This window comes from Parasteatoda tepidariorum, chromosome 5, assembly GCF_043381705.1.
Source record: "Parasteatoda tepidariorum isolate YZ-2023 chromosome 5, CAS_Ptep_4.0, whole genome shotgun sequence".
In the NCBI taxonomy this organism is placed as follows: domain Eukaryota; kingdom Metazoa; phylum Arthropoda; class Arachnida; order Araneae; family Theridiidae; genus Parasteatoda; species Parasteatoda tepidariorum.
The window spans coordinates 15,049,204-15,070,173 of NC_092208.1; the positions used below are offsets into that span (position 1 = coordinate 15,049,204).

Consider the following 20,970-nt stretch of genomic DNA (forward strand, 5'->3'; position numbering starts at 1 on the left):
ATTTCTGCTTGTATTAAGCAGTTTATTCCTTTAAAGAGCGCTGTACGTAATCTGATGTTTTTAATTACATTATATTATTATTTAAAAATTAGTTCATTTAATTTCTTTGTTTAATTACCTCACTTGAGTTCTAATTATACTTATTTTCGTTCCGTCACATTTTATAAGTAATAATTTTGCTAGATGATAAATGAAATATTGTCTAATTGATTATTATTTTATAAATTGTTCTCAACTTTTCTTCTTTCGAGGATGGATTTTTCATCCACACTAATTGATTCCACAGCTAAAAACACGCAAGATGTCAAAATCATCACACTATTTTCTGGACCTATTTCATAATAAATGAGTGATGGCGCTTATCCACATATATTAAATATAAATCAACACATAACGTTGCGAGCTTTCCTATCGCATTTCTTTGCCAAAAAGGTGACAAACATGCAATGATCATAGAAACTAAATAATACTCCATATATCCCTCAAGAATTCAGCGAAGACTAGAGTTATGGATTTTAACAATGTAAGTCATTTGTTTATAATAAATATTGTAAGGATATTTTACTTTGCTAAGTATTCACTGCAAGAGGAATGAGATGATGTTTAATTTGATATTTCAATAAATTTATTCCAATGTTCCAGTAAAAATGAAAAACAAATTTTTTAGTAGAATATAATTTTTTTTAATGCTAATTACTTATTTCATGACCATAAATATTTAGTAATTTTATTAAGATAGTCGAACATTCGTTTTTACCCTCAATAAATTGTAAGTTTAATATCATATATAATTATTAACATATTATTATTGCGAAAAAGCTGAATTATTATCACAGAAAAATAACACAATAAAAGAGTTATTTTATTATAACAGATACGTAATAATATTTTACCATAGATAAATAGAAATTGTATTATTCACAGTTAATTTTCTAAAAAGCAGTGAAATAGACAAGACCACTACAACAACAAGAACAATTATCAAAAAAATACAATTTATTAAAATATTATGTATTGTGTATGCGAATATTGTTGTATGTAAACTTCTTGAAGACGAGGAAATTTCGTGTGGCGTGTGTGCAAAAGAACCCCATATATGTATATCCATATTTGAAGTACCGGATCCTTCAAAAATAAGCTGTGTTTATTTAGAGAAAGTACGTTTTCATTTTTTTAATTTAATTAGAAAGTTGCAACGAACAATGTTGGTTAACGTTTTAAGACAAAACCATTCAAGATTTAGTGCATGGAAATATGTTTTTTCTTAGCATATTTTAACTTATTATATAGCTCAGAAAAACGGTTCCGCAGCTGAAAGTGTAGATCCTTACCTTGTTTGTAATTATGTTACAATCAACGAACGGAGGAGAGCGATGATAATCAAGTTTTTGTACCAGAAATTAAAAACATCGTATTTTTACAAAATGTATGGTATTTAAAATTTACTACCCAACATTTCCACTAAACCAAATTTACGAAAAATCTTAATTTTAAAAATTAAATTTTTAATTAACTTTCCACGTGTGATTAACGGAACTATTTAATCAATTATTTTATATCCTTTTTTTCTGTTTTTCTAAAACTGCCACTTCAATTTATTTGAATAATATACTAATCTATTTCGTTTAATTTTTACTAGTACTTAAAGTCTTTCTTTGAATTAACACTCGTTTTAAATAATTGTCAAGCTCCTTCTCGAGTCTCAGAACAATGTTAGCTGATGCCAGTTAACTGATAAGAATTTAATAACTCGGTTCAAAACGTCTCATTGATTATATTAAATTAGTACAACCTTTTTCCCTAAGAACGGACAAACAAGTTATTTATTTACTTTATTGTTTCTTATTTGTTTGATTTGTGTAAAGTAAATACACATAGGTGCAACTCCAAAAAACCGCAACTGTTTGCTTTGTTTTTTAAATGAACAAATTCAAACCGCAATTTTTGACGTTTAAACTTATATATTACACCGATAACTTTATGGAAGCCGAGATTTAAAAAAAGATTTTAAAAAATATACTTTTGTTAAAATTATTTTCAAATTTAGCACAATTCACAAGATATTATAGTATTTGGAAAATGCCTTCTTTGTTTAAACAACAAATACTAAAAATTTAAATTTGTAAAACGATTCTATTTTTAGAAACATAATCATTTGAAATATGTAATAAAAAGATACATAATTTTTGAACCTATTTTAATAAAAAAATCGCAGCAAGAGGATTAAATTACTTTCTACAAAGAAAAATAAATACAAATGCTTCCCATATTTCGTCATAAGAGGATAAGAATGATATTGCAACCCTCTCAAAAATTTCTTCATTTTCAGAATTTAAATCAGTTTGAAAGAAAAATATTATTGCTTGAAGGCTAAAACGAGAAACAATTTTACTATTATTATTTATTTAAGCCTATTCTAATTTCTAGACAGTGGTATCAATGATAAGTATATACGTTGAAAGCCCCGTTTACTGTGATACTATAATTGCATTAAATCATAAGCTTGAATAATTTATTTTAAGTAAATTATTTTATTTTAATTTTAAGCAAACAAGGGTGTAAAGGTAAACTCTATCGAAGTACGTCTAAAGTTTACCCAAAACATATTTAAATAAAATTTGGAATCAATAAATAAAAAATGCATTTTTAAATACTTTCGAGTAAGACAAATGGCGTCTGAAGGGCAGATTTGTTGACACTCTTTCAGGGACACCATATTAGGGGGGCCAACGTTGCTCCCACAGTAAGGACAGATAGTACAGAGAAGGAAATAACAACAATGCCTTGCCCGGGATTTGAACCCAGAACCTTTCTGGTTCAAGCCCAGTTCCCATACCCCTACAACGGCCGGTCGGCTGTGCGAAGAAATAAAGATTTGTATTTTAATATTTTAATAGGGTTCATGCAGTCCTTAAAAATGCAGGAGAACCGTTACAGCACTATTGTAATTATAAAGCTATCTTTTTTTAAATTTAAAATTAAAATTTTGAAACCAAATATTTAGAGTAAATGAAATTGAACATTTTAGTGAATGTAAATGTAAAAAATTACATTTTACTTTATTAACTTTGCTGCCACCATTTCAGTACCTTAAGGATTTTACAAGCTCTATTTAAAAAAGGAGTGTCGCATTAGATATACACCGAAGAGCCATTGCATTATGACCCCCCCCGGTAATAACATGTAGGACCACCTTTAGCCCTCAAAATTGCTAGCACCCGCTGTGGCATTGATTCCACAAGGTGCTGATAGGTAGTCTGAGGTATCTGGTACCAAGCGCTCACCAACTGGTCCTGCAATTCCTTCATATTGCGAGGGGGTAGCGTGGCAGCACGAATTTGATTTTCCATTAAGGACCACAAATGCTCTATTGGCTTAAGGTCAGGTGAATTTGGGGGCCAAGACATTACTTGGAAGTCAGTGGAATGTTCCTCGATGATTCCTCCCTTACGACATGGTGTACTATCCTGTTGGTAAACACCATCTCCCGCAGGAAAAACTGTTGCCATGAACCTGGTCTGCAACTATGTTCAAGTAGCTTAACGTCAGGGATTGTTCTATGAGGATTATGGGTCCTAATGTGCCCCATGAAAACATGAAAACCTGGGTGAGCCCATTGATATAGATGGAGGGTGGTCATAATGTAATGGCTCCTCGGTGCATATAGAGATCGTGAGAATCATAAAATAAGTTTGTAAATTAAGGGAAAAAATAATGAAAATAATGAATCGTGATAAATGCAGTTGATCGTAAATAAAGAACATGTTCAGCGACATTTTGTGGTGAATTTGTGAAAATGAGTTCAAAATACATCGAAAGATCAGGATGCTATTTACAAATCATCTTTACTCAAACCAATCAAAACTGTGCACCTCAAATGTTAGACAGAACTGACTAATTTTTTAGACAACGAATCCTACAATATACAACATATTATTACAATATGTTTCGCTTAAACATACTTATTTCAATGATTTTAAAATGCTACTTTACATTCACCAATTTCTGCAGTTATCGTAACTATAAAGAAGTATCGTAAATAATAAAGAAAACCTAGTGAATGCTCAATAGAATTACCATACACTCTACAATTTTTTTAGGAACTTTTTTTTCGTTTTTTTCTTGTTATTAGTTTCCTTAAAATTTTTTGCCTATAAGACTCGACCAAAGCTGTAAAAATACACCTAAACATTTGTATATAATTATAATAAGTTACCTAAATTTAATTTTAGTATGAAATCCTCATATAAATGGAGTATAAAACATCATAAAAAACAAAAATAATGTCAGATAAAAAATATTCATGTGTTCAAATATTAATAAGCTTGAAAAAACATAACTCTATATATATGAAAATGAATGTTTGTCTGTGTGTCCTTTATAGACTCCTATACCATCCGACCGAAAGTTATGAAATTTGGCATACAGATAGTTTCAAACACGAGGAAGGTCACTGTCGATATTAGAACATTCTTCGACAAATCTTTCTAATAGGATGAGAGAAAAACGAAATGGAATTTTCTGATTGGTTAAGAGTTAAACAGCTTTTGTAATTTAACCAATCAATTTTAACTTATTTTAAAGATACATTAGTGATAATTGCTAGCTTATAGCTTTATTTGATCAAAAAATGGTTTATTGCACGCATTTAAATATTTAATTATTTTATATTCGCTATGTCAGATGAATTTAATGAGCATTACGTAGAACTACGCATGGTCTACGTCACCAAATTTAAACTTTGTCTGATACCACGCGTTTTTATTATATTTATGTTACCGGCAAAGTATGAAACGCCGGCATTGTAAAGAATGACTAGGCATTGTATAGAATGCCTGACGTTTTTAGGCAAAGTATGAAATGTGAGAAGTAATGCATACAATGCCGGATGCTATTTAGGCAAAGTATGAAATAAACGTCCTGATGAGATTATTATGCAAATGATGTGCATGTTACTGTGAATGAGCGAAATCGGTGGTTGTTGACTTTTACCGGTGAATGTTGACAATCACATAGTCGCTTTGGTGAATGCCTGAAATATTTATTACATCCGATTTGATATTAATTTATTCGTGGATATAATTACATGTATTCGATATTTTAATGCTTACTGACGATAGATTAGAAGAAACATCAGTGTTTGGATTATCGGGCAAATGTATACCGGGCAGTGACCCTTGACCTTAAAAAAACATTAGTGTTGGGTATACCGGACAATGACGCTTAACTAGACCTAGTATATATTTCGGACATATACCAAAGGTTCCGTCATACTAGTTACGGCTAAGTGCCATTGCCCGGTATACATTTGCCAGGTATACATTGCCCGGTATACCCTACACTGATGTTTTTTGAAGGTCAAGTACCACTGCCCGGTATACCCCACACTGATGTTTCTTTTAATCTACCGTCAGTAAGTATTAAAATATCGAATAAATGTAAAACTACCGATTTCGATCATTCACAGTAACATGCATTTCTCAAAAATAAAAATGTTATTCTGAAAAAATACTGAGAGTGCCATTGAAAAACATTTATTCAAAATATGGAAAGGAAATTAAAAAGTTATGCAAACCAAAGTTTAAGCCTTTTTTATTACGAGAAACAAAATTTTCATATAAAAAATATGAAAATAACCAACTTCTTGCAACATGGTAGGCTTGAATGACATTTTGAATTACATTTCATTAAATTTTTCCATATAAATTTCATTAAATTCCTCNTCACCGGTGAATGTTGACAATCAAATTAGTCGCTTTGGTGAATGTCCGAAATATTTATTACATCCGATTTGGTATTAATTTATTCGTGGATATAATTACATTTATTCGATATTTTAATACTTACTGACGGTAGATTAGAAGAAACATCAGTGTTTGGAGTATCGGGCAAATGTATACCGGGCAGTGACCCTTGACCTTTAAAAAACATTAGTTTAGGGTATACCGGACAATGACGCTTGACTAGACCTAGTATATATTTCGGACATATACCAAAGGTTCCGTCATGCTAGTTACGGCTAAGTGCCATTGCCCGGTATACATTTTCCAGGTATACATTTCCCGGTATACCCGACACTGATGTTTTTTGAAGGTCAAGTGCCATTGCCCGGTATACCCTACACTGATGTTTCTTCTGATCTACCGTCAGTAAGTATTAAAATATCGAATAAATGTAAAACTACCGATTTCGATCATTCACAGTAACATGCATTTCTCAAAAATAAAAAATTTATTCCGAAAAAATACTGAGAGTGCCATTGAAAAACATTTATTCAAAATGTGGAACAAAAATTAAAAAGTTATGCAAACCAAAATTTAAGCCTTTTTTATTACGAGAAACAAAATTTTCATAAAAAAAATTATGAAAATAACCAACTTGTTGCAACATGGTAGGCTTGAATGACATTTTGAATTACATTTCATTAAATTTTTCCATGTACATTTCATTAAATTCCTCTATTTTCATGTAGCACAGTAAAAAAATAATTTTTGTTATTAGTCAAAAGTCACGAGCCTCGCGTTGAAAGTCATGCGTTAAAAATCATGAGCCTTGCCGAATGATATTTGTAGCGAATCGGAGATGTATTTTATACTTTGCCGGTTTCTCATTCGACAATCTGTAGAATGCCTAGGAAATGTGTGAAATATAAATCACTTCATACTTTGCTGGCTAATTTTAGGCATTTTATACAATGCAATGCCGGATTTCATACTTTGCCGGTAACATTGATATTAATTCTTTTAAACGTGTTTCTAAAAAATTACTTTTTTAGAACCAACCGTAATTGAATAGAAACTAAATATTTATGTAATCAAAAGCTAAAGTTAATGGGAAAGTTTTACTAATTCGTTTGGGAAAAACATAAAAAATTGGAGTTAATGAGGCTTAATTACGCCAATCATGATTAATTAATTAAGGTAATATATGCATATTGAAATAAAAAAAATTTAGCAATATACTAGAAAGCAAAATTAATGGAGTAAAGATATTTATTTGTCTAGATCTAAAAGAACCGTTAGAAATTGTCATACTATCATTGACGAAAATGATGCTTAATTAATGTATTTGGAAATTCGCTTAAGAAAACCGTAGAAAGTCGCCATTCTCAGAAGACACTTAATTCATATGTATCACTGACGGTAATAACATATGTACTACTAGTATTATGGTAATTGCGAATTGGTTTTGAAAAGAATTCAAAAACGGGTTTTTTATAGTTTCAGAAAATATATACTTACGTATTAACGCAACCAGGCCAAAATTCGCATAAATCACCAAATTTGGCGACCCTACTTACGGCAACCCTACGTGTTATACGTGGTTTTGAAAGAATATGAAGTACCAGGACCAGAGGTTATTGATGGAATCAGCAAATCGAGGTTGTTGTAAGCAGTCTGACTGATGCGTTGCCTTGTTTTTGTTCGTTTGATTTTGGCAACCTTTTTATTATTAATTTGTAGAAAATATATCAATAGAAGTGTTCTTTTTTTTCGTCTAAGTTTGTCTTATGTTATAATCTTTATTAAAGTATTTCTTTTTCTCAAAATGATCTGTTTATTTGCAATTGTAATTTAATTTCAACAGGTTTTTTTCGTAAACAAATTATTTTGCTATTTTATATTTTAAAACAAAATAATATAAAAAACTGTATTTGTTATGAGAAATAATGCACTATGTGATATCGAAGTAATATGTAATCTAAAAGGTTATTAAAATATATGCTTATAATTTTGTTTAAAAAATACTTTGTTTTATAAAAAAAAAAAATTGATTTCAATTTTTTCTACTTACGCCAAATTTGGCGATTTATGCGAACTTTGGCCTGGTTGCGTTAATACGTAAGTACCGAAAATATTTTTTCCAGTGGTAGCTGAGATAGTGTTTAATATTTAAAAGAATTATAATTAAAAGATCCATCACTTCTTCATCAGATAGAGAAATGGTCATGCTCCAAAATCCTTACGTAGTTTCAATATATTTTTTTTAAAAAATTCGGCTTTAGTTGGCTGCTACTGACAAATATGCATAAACTCAAATGAAGGTTTATGTACTAAGTTCCAAATATACTTAGACAGGTATAAAATAGTACAGTGATATATTTGGTGATGATATATTTGGTTCGCTTAATTTAGGTAATATATGCATATTGAAATAAAATAAATTAACTACGTATTAGAATGTAAAAGTAGTGGAATAATGATATTTATCTACCAGAACCATAAGAAATTATTGTACTATAATTAACGACAATGATGTTTAAATTTTTTAAATGTTAGTAATATGTTAATTGATATAAAATAAATTTACGTACTAAAAAGAAAAAATAATGAAGACTATACACTTATTCATTTTGGGTAGCCGTAAAAATATCACGAAATTTTTATTGACACTAGTACTTAATTACTACTGATAATATGAAATAATTGAAAAAAAAACAAGCTATGTGCTAAAATGCGAATTTAAAGGAAAAAGAAAGGTTAGTAGGAAATTTTGTTTTGAAAACCGTAGAAAATCGCCATTTACAGATGACGCTTACTTATTGTACACTACTGACGGTAATATGTTCTACGGTGTTAGGGTAATAGGTGCAGTTTTGATAACAATTCTACAACAGGTTTTTCGAAATTTCAGAAAATATTTTTTTCAGTGGTAGCAGAGATAGTGCATTAATATTTTAATGGATTAGAATATAAAGAATTAAGTTTTTTTACTATTCATAAATATTTTAATAGTAAATTAAAGGTCAGATAAGTCCCGCAGTGATCGTTAAGACACGGTTCCCAGCAGATCAACGAAGTCAAGCATCACTGACTGCGGTCAGTGGGCGGATGGATGACCACTTGCATTAGTCTGCGTAGGAACCGAGGGTGTGCGGTATTGGTCCTCGTTAAACTGTTCTACCGTAAAGTGCTTGACTTCGCGAGCAGGTAGCCGGGGTGCCCTCTCCTCTGCAGAGGATCAAAATTGTGATGGCATGTCTTCGAATCCACCTCAGAGATGTTTCCCAGACCGTCGCCAATAGCCCATTGTGCCGCTCTAGTGCGACGAAAATGAACAACAACAACAAAGGTCAGATAGAGAAAGGCCCACACTCCAAAAATCTTATCAAATTCTAAAGAGAATTCTATTTTTTTTTTTTTTAATTTCGGCTTTTGTTGGCTATCACTGATAAATGTTTTTTTTCACTAGAGTAAAATGTTGAAGGGTTATGCAATATGTTCCAAATATACTAATGAAGTTAAATTTTATTTATTTTTATACTTTTTATTTATTTTTTCACCCTCCCCGTGCGAAGAAGTGGTATTCAGGGAATAATTTATAAATATATTCAAATTTTCTTTTCAATGAAGATTGGTTAAAAAGAAAACGATCTTTGCTTTACGGTCAGAAATCATTTAAAAAAAATGTCTAATACCCAGAAACTTCGGGATATTTTTCTTTTAACCATTAATAAATAAACCACTCTAAACAGCCACAAATTTCATTCCTTTTCACTGTCTGAACTTTGCTGTTTCGCAAAGGAGTAAAATTAGGTATTGCTCTCCTGAATTAGCTCATTGTTACCTTAAATTACTAATTTGAGACGGCGACATTGTTTGGCTGTTTTTTTTTGGACCATCATCAAATATATATAGCTTCCTCACCCAACTATTTATGACCTAAACTTTTAGAAATTTTGCATATCCCCCTATTTTAAGGGTCGGGAATCCAAATATGTAAAAAAATACGTTTTTTTGTGTGTCTGATTTCATAACTTAGTTAATAGTTAGGACTAATTAATTGCCATATTTAAATGCACCCCCAGAAACCATTAAGATTGACACTTAGTATGTGAAAATCCGATAATTAAAAAAATTATTCTGAGTGATATCTTTTTTATTTTGCGCACTGTACACACATAACTAGACGTATCGAAGTGCAGTAGACAGCTTTAGCAGTTGTTAACAAAGTGGGCGTTGCCCGTCTAACAAAAGCAACTCTGTTTTTGTTAATTTTCATTTTATTAATGAGCTATTTTAGTGCGCAACAGTGAAGTTTGATATAGTTTTCCCCTGTGTATATGTTAATAGAGGTCGATTGCGGTCAAGTTAATTCAGCAAAATTAAGTTGCGTGACGCCGATACTTTATGAAAGCTACAAGTCAAAACGAATAATTAAATTTATATATACATAAAAATGTTTAAGTGAAAGTAATCGTGTGTGTTACGTTAGTTTCAGCTTTAAACCAGATACCGATACAAAAAAGCAAATGAGAAAAAAATTGATTTAAATAGTAAGTTCCGTTATTTTGGCTAACATATTGATAGCAATACCTAAACTATTGTAAGTGTGGGTACTTGCAACCCTGTGAAGTGATTATGCCTAAGCCTGTGATTTAAATCAGATATAAATATATATCTGTAAACGACGTTTCATGTGTATGTCGAACTTGATTGACTTCTTAATCGGCAATAACCATTGATTAAGGCTACTATACTAGGAGAGCTGAACTATCAACTAAATTGGTGCAAACTAGTTCGCAAGTTAACGTTTTGTTATTATTAGCGTGAAAGTTTGAAGACTATTTGGATACCAAAAATTATTGATATGGGTGTCTGTGCGGCATTAAATTGCACAAACAGTTCAAAAAAAGGTTTTCGCTTGTTCAGATTTCCTTCAAATGGGAAAAGAAAGAAGAAGATAATAAATTACCGAAGATACAGCTGGCCGCCTGGAAGTGGAGTTCGCTTATTTGAGGTAAATACTCATTTATTTATAATTTATTAGATTTCTTTACTTATATATGTAGTATATAAACGATATTAAGTTGTTAGAATTTGCTTTTAAATGTTTGTTTTCTTCTATTTAAAAAAAATTAGCGAATAGCTTGCAGGGTTACTTGAATTGTACAGTTTTAACTATGTACCAAATATGTGAATTTTCATTCAAAATTACATTTATTAAGCATATATTTATTTAAAATATGACTTTTAAGCAACATTTATTAATTTATTTAACAATTTTAAGTGTTTGTGTGCAATAAAACTAATAAATAAAGGCGAGAGATTGGCTAAATAAGTATTCGCCAAACTTATTTCATGATCGCCAAGTTTTGTCATCACTTTTAAGTATTTCTTTTTGTAAAAAAAAACCAAATATTTACCTGTTTTTTATTGTATTCCATTTTATTTCACTGAGATCAAATAGTTACTTTCTTATTCTTGGCTAATTTAGGTCCGAATTTTAGTTATTTATGGTAATATATCGCCTAAAATTCAAACGGTTTTCATTTATCATAAGAAATCTATTTAATATGCGATCTTTCATATATTTTGGGTCCATCAATGCTTTTTTTTCTTGTTTCAAATCCTTGTTTTAAATTGTTGAAATAATTAGTTTCTGTGTTAGAAAATTTCATAGGAGTATGTTTGCAAATTGTAAACTCTAATTATTTTTTTAATGTAATTTAATTTAAGTATGAAAAAAAAAGTATTCTAAATATTTTTTCAGGTTCATTTTGAAGAATCTCAACGAGAAATAAATAAAAAAGATGGAAACAATAAATTAGGATCTGAAGCTATTCCAACAATTTCCAATGTTCTAAATGAACAAATGTTATGGAAATGTGTTTTGAAATAAGATGCTTATTTAAATAAACTATTTCAAAATTTATCATGCATCGTTTCTTCTCCTCCCCATGAAACTGTAGTTTCTATTTATTCTACTAATTTTATTTATGTAATAATAATGGCTAAAAATCTTAATTCGTCTTGTCCTTAAATGTACTAAAGAAAATTCAATGTCTCATTTAAAAACACTAATTTTAAATCAATTCTTGATTTTGAAACAAAATTTCTTGCTTCTCACGATTGTAAACATTTGCATTTAGAATATTGAATGAGAAATTTAATTATTTTGATTCTAAAAACATACTTAAAAATATTTCAGGTCAAAACACGTTTTTTTCCCATTTTAATTTTGTTAAACAAAATCTGAAAAGAAATTTAAAAAACTCAGATCTAACTGAAATATAAAATTTAGTACCAAATTNAATGTTTTTTTTTCTTGTTTTAAATTGTTGTTTTAAATTGTTGAAATAATTAGTTTCTGTGTTAGAAAATTTCATAGGAGTATGTTTGTAAATTGTAAACTCTAATTTTTTTTTTTTGATGTGATTTAATTTAAAAAGTATTCTAAATATTTTTTCAGGTTCATTTTAAAGAATCTCAACGAGAAATAAATAAAAAAGATGGAAACAATATACTTAGATCTGATGCCATTCCTACAAATTCCAATGTTCTAAATAAAAAAATGTTTTGAAAATGTGTTTTGAAATAAGATGCTTATTTAAATAAATTATTTAAAAATTTATCATGCGTCGTTTCTTCTCCTCCCCATGAAACTCTAGTTTCTATTTATTCTATTAATTCTATTTCTATAATAATAATGGCTAAAAATCTTAATTCATCTTGTCCTTAAATGTTTTAAAGAAAATTCAATGTCTCAATTAAAAACACTAAATTTAAATCAATTCTTGATTTTGAAACAAAATTTCTTGCTTCTCACGATTGTAAACATTTGCATTTAGAATATTGAATGAGAAATTTACTTATTTTGATTCTAAAAACATACTTAAAAATATTTCATGTCAAAGCATGCTTTTTTTCACATTTTAATTTTGTTAAAAAAATTTGAAAAGAAATTTAAAAAACTCAGATCTAACTGAAATAAAAAATTTAGTACCAAATTTACATTGAAATCACTTATAAAAAAAATTGATGTAATTGGCATATAGTACATGCACAGATTTTTTATTTAAAATTTTAAATCGGTCATAAAATTTCCAGTGAATTTGTATAAGCGTAAAAGAAAAAGTTTCCGAAAAACAATGTTAATCGTTGTACGTTTTTCTTTACCGATTATCCTATAGTTGAGGTTAACGTCGTTTTTAGAGATAAGTTGCCAAATCTTGTAGCTCTTCATTATTAAAGGAAATGCTTTTGCTCCAAAATAAATGATAAGCCGGCCTGTCTAATTCAGGGGCTCTACCATTGATTAACCTACAATGACGTCATTTGCATATATCAAATTGTGTATTTTTTAGAAACATATTAATTAAAGCTCCTTTATAGTGAGAGCTGAACTGTCCGCTATTATGGAGCAAACAAGCTCGCTACTAACGTGGTGTTAACATTAGCGAAAGAGTTCGAAGACCATTTAGATAAATAGAATTTTTGATATGAGTAACTGTGCAGCTATGAATTGGGCAAACAGTTAAATTCAACAGTTCTAATGTTAAGATTTCAATCATATTTCGAAAGAAAAAAGAAATGGATAATAAATTGCAGAAAATGTAACTAGCAGCTTGGGTGTGAAGCTCGCTTATGTGAAATAAATACTCATTTATTTATTATTTATTAAATTTATTCAATTATATACGTATGCAGTATATAAATGATATTAAGTTCTTGGAATTTGTTTCGGAAAGCTTGTTTTTGTCTTTTTATTTAAAAATAAATAAGCGAGTTACTTTTTGGGGTTATTTGAATTGTTCAGTTCTAACCATACATAAAATATAAGAATTTTCATTGAAAATTGCATTTATTAGGTAAATATTTAACTAAAATATGACTTTTAAGCAACATTTAATAATTTATTTTACAATTTTGAGTGTTTGCTTGGTATAAAACCAAGTAAACAAAGGCAAGAGATTGGCTGAATAAGCATACGCCAAACTTATCTCAGAATCTCCAAATTTTGATTTTACTTTTAAGTATTTCCTTTTACTCTGTTAAAAATAAATATTTAACTGTTTCTAATTGCATTTCATTTTGATCACCAATAGGTGTCCGAAAAACGATGTAAATCTATGTGGTCAAACGCGCTTTTTTTACGGATTATCCTAGTTGAGGTTAGCTTCATTTGTTGCGGAATTTGTTCATTACTTGCCAAATATTGTAGCTTTTCCACATTTGTGAAAGTTTTTCCTCCAAAATGGTGGTAGAGTTCTAATTCAGGGGATCTAATATGACCTCTTAAAAGACTTATTTTTGTTACAGGAGGAATTTTTTTTTTATTGGCAATGAAAATAAATGTGACGATTAAAAAAATCTACATTTAATTCTTTTCAGATAAAAAAGGAAAGCATTGTTCGTTTTTCGTTGGAGAATTCCCACATCGAGAGTAAGGCAGTCGACGAGAAGAAAGGAAACTCGAAAAAAATAAGGAAAATTCTTTGGATAGTTATAAAATTCATGATCTTCGTTGCTTGCGTAGGAGGATTCTCATACCAGATAACGGAGTTTATAACACATTTCTACACTTACCCAACAGTTGTCACATTAGATTTACAAGAGCCTGATTCGTTCGTCAAACCGGCAATAACAATTTGTTATCTCAGCCCGTGAGTATCATTAGGTTATATGTAGCTTTTGTTCCTATTAATAGTAAAAAAAATGGTGACTTCTTTACATTTTCAAAGTTTATTTGCCGAAGTAATATTAAATATATCTACAGTTTTCAAATAACATTTTTTAATCAGTGTTTTTAATCTCAGTTCTATTCACAAAAGTCACATTTTGAAATAATACCATAACGTTTACTAATTAACTTTATAAGAAACGAGTTTAAATTTTTATATCTAGTGTATATTAATCTTTAATAGAATATAGAGGGGCCGAGATAGCCTGGTAGGTAGTTGCGTTGGGCTAACGTTTGTGAAAACGGGAGTTCGTATCCAACCAGCCGAAGTGTAGTGACTGGTGCAAGTTAAATCTGTCGGGTCACAAAGTCCTCCATGTTCCATTAAAAATTATACCTCTTGTGGTACTGAATTGGAGATTGATCGCTCTCTGGTTTACGTCAAAATAACGATTAGTGGATAAATGAATGGATGTATGAACGGGTCCATCCCATAAACTGGTGTGAATCATTAGGCAGAAGTCAAATTCTTGCCCATGGATGGCGCCACTGGAAAACAAGAACAATCGTATCCCCTCTGCCTTAATGGTCGACAACAACAACAGAGAATATGCAAGCTTTATCATGGAGTTTAACTTTTAAAATATTTCAAAATGACAAAAAAAGAAGTAGAAAATTACTTTAATTAGAATTTTTTTAAATTTTTATTCAAAATGTTTCTCGCTTTTCTTAAGCGTGTCATTGTTTATATTTATCGGTTGTCAATCGACTCTATTAATTTAAGTAAAGCTGAAAACGTGGTACGCGAATACATTCATTCTTAATATCATCATTTTTTTAAAAATCTTTAAATTTATTTGATATTATTCCATTAAAAGCCTTTCACATTAATTTTGTCTTCGGTATTTTAAAGATTTTCTTCTGACGAATAATGAACTATCTAACAAAAGTTTTAGTTTTTAAAACTCGAGCTGCATTAAGTTAAAGTAAAAACACCTAAAAACGTAATTCTAAGCTTTCAGTTTTAGAAAAAGATAACCTTCAGATGCAAAAAAGATAACATACGAAGAAAAGATAAGATAAGAAGAAAAAAACATAACATTAAGATGCAAACTAATGTTCAACTTTGAAGAGAGGTTTAACATTTTTAACGAAACATTCAGATTTTCAAAATCCATCTTATACAAATAAAGGATGACACAAGTGACTTGCAAATACAAATCAGAAACCTTTAGTATGTTCAAGTTATTTAAAATAAAGGGAAAAAAAAGTTTTGTAGCTTCGGAAGAATACTCATATGGAGCTCTTGTATTTAAAAAAAAAGAGTTCCCATTTCGTGAGGGGGTACTTCTCTCTCTTTTCTCCCTAAAATTATAATTTTTCTATTATTTATATGTAAAATGTTAATTCGTACTTTTAGGGCCTTTTTCAATGAAATGAATGCATAAAAATTAATCTCATACCCAGAGAGCATGTAACCCTACGGCAAATTTGAGTCGGATTTTTCTTTTTATTGTCACCAAAAACCTTTTTTCAATATAGCAAAAATATTGCAGTTTCAAACATTTCATCCTAAAAAGAAATGAAAAGTTATTTTTGAAAGCTTTTTTAAAGAGTCTTGTCACTTAGGTAAAATGGTCACTTAAATCCATAATGACGTTTTAGCTGACGTCACACTAGCGATGGATCAAATTGCATTTTAAGGCCTGGTTTCTTAGGACAGGACGCCGTCAGCTGGAAATCAGCGCTAACCTCTGATTGGTCCATTTGTGAGTTTGATAGTATACGTCATCGAACCCTGAACAGAACACCTCTTTATAAAATCCAAAGTTTTAATTAAATCTCTTGAATTATATAAATCTCTAAAGGTGTTATATAACTTTGAAATAAAATTCTACATTTATTTTTATGCACTTAAATGTCGAAATTTAATTGATAAGAATTTTAGAAGTCAAAAAAATTTATTCCCTTCCAAAGAATAATTTTTCTCCCCCTAACTTAAACTATAAATTCTAAACCGTTCACAAAATGAAGTTTTTGCACAGGTTTTTATTTAAAATTTCATGCTATAAAGCGTTAAAACATAAGTTACTTGATTCTAGTTTTTAATGAATAAAAAATTAGTTTCCACTCCCTGTAGATGATATTCCACGTTTATTTTAAAGCCTTAAAATTATAGGAACTCTCCAAATAATATTTTTAACCTAATTTTTTCTTCTTCAAATTTTAAGCAACTAAATTAATCTAAACTTATATGAACCCTAGTTGTAAAAAAAAATTTATCTTTCCCTCTTCTGTCTCTAATACTATAAGCAATAAGTTATTTCCAAGTAAAATTTTTAAGCACATTCTTATTTTAATTTTTAAGCAATTAATGTTAGGGTATAACTTATATGGAGACTATTAATGAAAACAAAATAGATCCTGTTAACTAGTTTTCAACTAATAAAAATCTTAGGTTTTAGGTATTATTTTTTAATAAAAATTTTCCACATTCATGGTTTTTATTGTTTAAGCAGTTAAAAAATAAAAAAAAATTAATGAAATGAAAAAGTTTTATTAAAAAAATTAGTTCCCAGCTTTTAAGCAGTTGCCCCTTTTTAACTCTAATTTCGTGAAACTTGCCAGATTAAAATATTTACACACTTTCCTTTTCAATTTTTTCGTAAATAGTCCTTGGGAAAAGAACTCGTGTAGATTCTAGCAGTGATAATAAATAGTTCCGACTCATGTGGAGAGATCTGCATCTTTTGCCCTTTATCTTACGTGATATTAAAATAACACACTTATAATAAGAAAAAGGCAAATATATGAAAATGTAAGTAAATATTAAATATGAGCAGTGAAAAATTAATGCGAAATCATAAACTAATTAATTTTTAATTAAAAGCATAATTATAATCATAGTTGAAAATATGAAAGAAAATCGTTTTTCAACTTTTTCGCCACTTTCATTTGCTTCCTTTAAGAGTAGGTTTATCCATGGCAATTTTTATACATATCTATGAGCAACAAATTTGATCGAACACATTTTTTTCCATCATAATTATTGCTGCAATCGCACGAAGTTAAAGTGAATACTTTTTCTTTGCTGTGTGGAATAAACAAGATATTATGCTCGATTGTTTACTTTAGACCATCAGTTCTTTGAATTCAAATTGTTTCCAAACCACGTTTAAACCATCAGTTGTTGGTGATCAGCACGAAAAAAATATTGTATTGCTCGCCTGATTTACCAGCTCATGAAAATTGTAGTGGTTTAAAGTTTTGTATTCAGATTTTCCAAATCTGTTGTATATTGAAAGTATTAGATGTTCGCCAGCTTTTTCAACTGAACTAGGAGACGAGCTTGGATTATTGACACTTTTTGAAACATTGAGATAGCAACCTCGGTTAAATAGATGAACCACTTTAATTTTTTTTTCAAACATCAAGACCATAATACCATCCACCATACCATAAGTACCAAAACCACTTACTTTATCAAGCAAAAAGATCAAATCCTTTTATTCATTAAGAATGGAAGAGCTCTGCAAGTCATTGGAAATTCAAAATCTTGTTTTAACCCATCCCTTCCTCTCTTTCATCATAAGAATTTTTTTTTCCTTCGTGGGGCATGAGTTCTGAATAATTTGATAGGATCAACAATTTGTCTAATAATAACCACTTGCGTGCTGTTTTCAAATGAAGCAGGAGTTGTATCTCAAGTAATAAAGATACAACTAGTCTAAAATCTATATGTCTTATTTTGCAGCTATTTATTGCTTAGAAATAAAAAGATAAAGAAATAAAAATAAGCATTAAAATATTTCATTTCAAAAGTTCCAAAGAATTATACTTTTTGGAGGGAAACGGGGAGAGTCGCCCCCTCACGAAAAAGGTACTTTTTGTTTCTCATTAGTAGACCTCATAAAAGAATTCTACAAGTTTCAAAAGTTTATATTTTTTAAAATTTATTCTCTGTTTTTTTTTCCAATCTAATTTGAGTGTACATATATTGACGAATGATTTAGCCATTTGTTGTTTTATGAACATCACCAATGAAGTTTGAACATTTTCTAATCAAATATATTTGCTTTCAAAGTTTGTATATGTAAGTAGTGTTTTTCTCTTCTTTTTGTAGAGTAAAGAGAACTGCATTTTGCAACAATTTCCCAGAAATGTGCGAACATGTAAAAGATATTAAATCATTTTGTTCTGAAAGCCCCCACTACTGTCGATTAGGAAATAATATGTACAACTTCATGGTAAGTTCTTATATAGTGTATGGTTTATTGATTTTCATGTTATATGGTGAGCTCCATTAGTTTATTTAAGATGCGAAGCTCTCGATAAGAACTTTGTTTCAGAATATATTTGAAAGCAGTTTAAAGTTGAAGGAAATACAAAACTATTATATCACATTTCTAAATCTTAAATAAAAATTATTATCCAGATAGACGAATGGGTAAGTTATGATTGACATACATAAGTTAAATGTTCCTTTAACACAATTGAATATGAAGTAGAAATTTGAGAAACTAAGGAAACTCTGGAATTAATATGACAACTACTGCATGTTATAACACTTTTTAAAAGCTTCAGTTATAAGACTTTATTAAAAAATGTTAAAACAAAATTTATTCATGGTACAATTGTAGGAGATAGTTTTTTTAATCTCCCTTTTAAACACACACTTGGCTACATTTTTAAACACATGGCCTCCATCTCAGTCACCTGTTGCCACCCTCAGCAACAAGTGAAGGAAAAATATCTATGGTGATTTTGGTTGGTTGGCGCGGGGCCGGAGGCCATAGCGACCAACCCGTTTGTGATAATGTGACAAATGAACTCACACGATAGCAAGCTATTTCTCTTGCAGCTTTTTACTTGTCTTTAAAAAAAATGTCAACTAAAATTAAATGATAATTAATTTTTGATTGAATTCAGGTACCTAAGGACCCTGATTTTCGTTTCAACAAAGATGAAAAAAGCAGGAAAATGTTAGATGATCTCATTAAATTCACCGATTTTGGAATAGCATCACAGATGGGATACGGAAAGTAAGAATTTTAGGCATTTATTTTCACCGCTTTAAAATATTTTTTTTCATGATTGGAATTTAATTTTTAAAATTGGGTCTCAAAACGTCCGTAATTTTGAAAAATTCAGTATGTAACAAAAAGGAGCTTAACTTTTTTTTTACCCTTTTCAATCATTGACTCTTTTGTTTATATTAATTCAAATTTGAGTCAGGTTTGGACAAATTTACTATAAAAGTAGGATGTCTTAAATCGGTTATCTGCACCCAAGGGGGAGGAAATGGACATAGCATTTAAACATTATATTCTATCATTCTGTTTATTCTGCATATTGTTATTTTTAACCATAGGATTCATTAGATAGAATATAAAATAGGATTCAAAAGATACAAAAGATACAAAATACAAAATAGGATTCATTAGATTCAAGAGTACAGTGAGCGAAAAAAATGTAAGGACAGGCGAAAAATCGCCAATTCTAGAAATCTTATTTACGGAATTGAGGAAAAAATTAAAAAAAAATAGGAGTAAAATTAATATTTTTTGTGTGTGAACTAATTAAAATTTCCAAATACAAAACTTTTTATATTCAGTTTTTGAATTTTTACAATCCAAATAATATTGGAAAAAAATATAGGGATTTATTATTTTATATAAATAACTGTTTACTTCTTCATGAACATGTTTTTAATTTTTCATAATTATTTCACTGTTTATTTATTTGTGTTTATTACTTTTTCCTTAACTTTCCCAAGTGATTATGATGGCCCGTTCTATATGGATTCAGCTCTTCCCTGTTACACTTTAAATAATAGGGCATTTTCAAATGAAGAACCGAATACGGGTGAATTTCTGAAACATTTAAGAAAATCACGTAAGTATTATGTTTTTAACATTAAATTATGTAGGGTGTTCCGTAAGTACCATCCTTAAACGTGTATTTTTAGAATACTTATCAATAAAGAAAACAAAAATAAAGTATGCACATTGGCAGTCGTAAACTATTATTTAACTGAAGAAAAAACGTAAACCAGATCTGACAAATCGCTGTACAGAAAGACGCAAGCAAAGAACAACAAATCAGGTTTGATTGCTTTAGGCAACAGAGGGGAGCTAAAAGACAATAAGAAGCATCTTAAAAATTCAAACAATTATTTTTTTTGAGACTTATTACATGTTTATCACAAATATTGTTAAGATAAAAAAATGCATATTCCCCTATCTTATCTATTCTAATATATATATATATTGTTCTAATATATATCTTATATATATCTAATATATATCTATTGTAATAATATATTCTAATATATTATATATATATATATCTAATATAATGTATATATAACACTTTTTATGTTACTCCTTTTCTGCAAGCCCGGTGGCTGAGCGGTAGCGCTTCGCGCTGTCGTGCCACAGGTCGTTGCTTCGATCCTCGGACCGGGCAAGGTTGACTCAGCCTTTCATCTCTTCAGTGGGTCGATAAATGAGTACCAAGCATGCTTGGGAACTAAACACTGGGGGTTCCGCGTTCGGCTGACCACCT

General features: G+C 29.6%; 1 protein-coding gene across 2 annotated transcripts in view; it reads left to right on the forward strand.

The window, feature by feature from the left end:
• Positions 1 to 276: 276 nt before the first annotated feature.
• Positions 277 to 20,970, forward strand: part of LOC107442477 (amiloride-sensitive sodium channel subunit gamma) — a 49,256-nt gene continuing 28,562 nt past the window's right edge. The window contains exons 1-5 of one of the 2 annotated variants that reach the window (XM_071181117.1): positions 277 to 523; positions 14,115 to 14,386; positions 18,527 to 18,650; positions 19,333 to 19,445; positions 20,180 to 20,298. In XM_071181117.1, coding sequence (XP_071037218.1) covers positions 509 to 523; positions 14,115 to 14,386; positions 18,527 to 18,650; positions 19,333 to 19,445; positions 20,180 to 20,298 — 643 coding nt within the window. In that variant the 5' untranslated portion in view covers positions 277 to 508. The remainder of the gene's footprint in view (positions 524 to 14,114; positions 14,387 to 18,526; positions 18,651 to 19,332; positions 19,446 to 20,179; positions 20,299 to 20,970) is intronic. The other variant, XM_043047067.2, reaches the window with a different exon arrangement.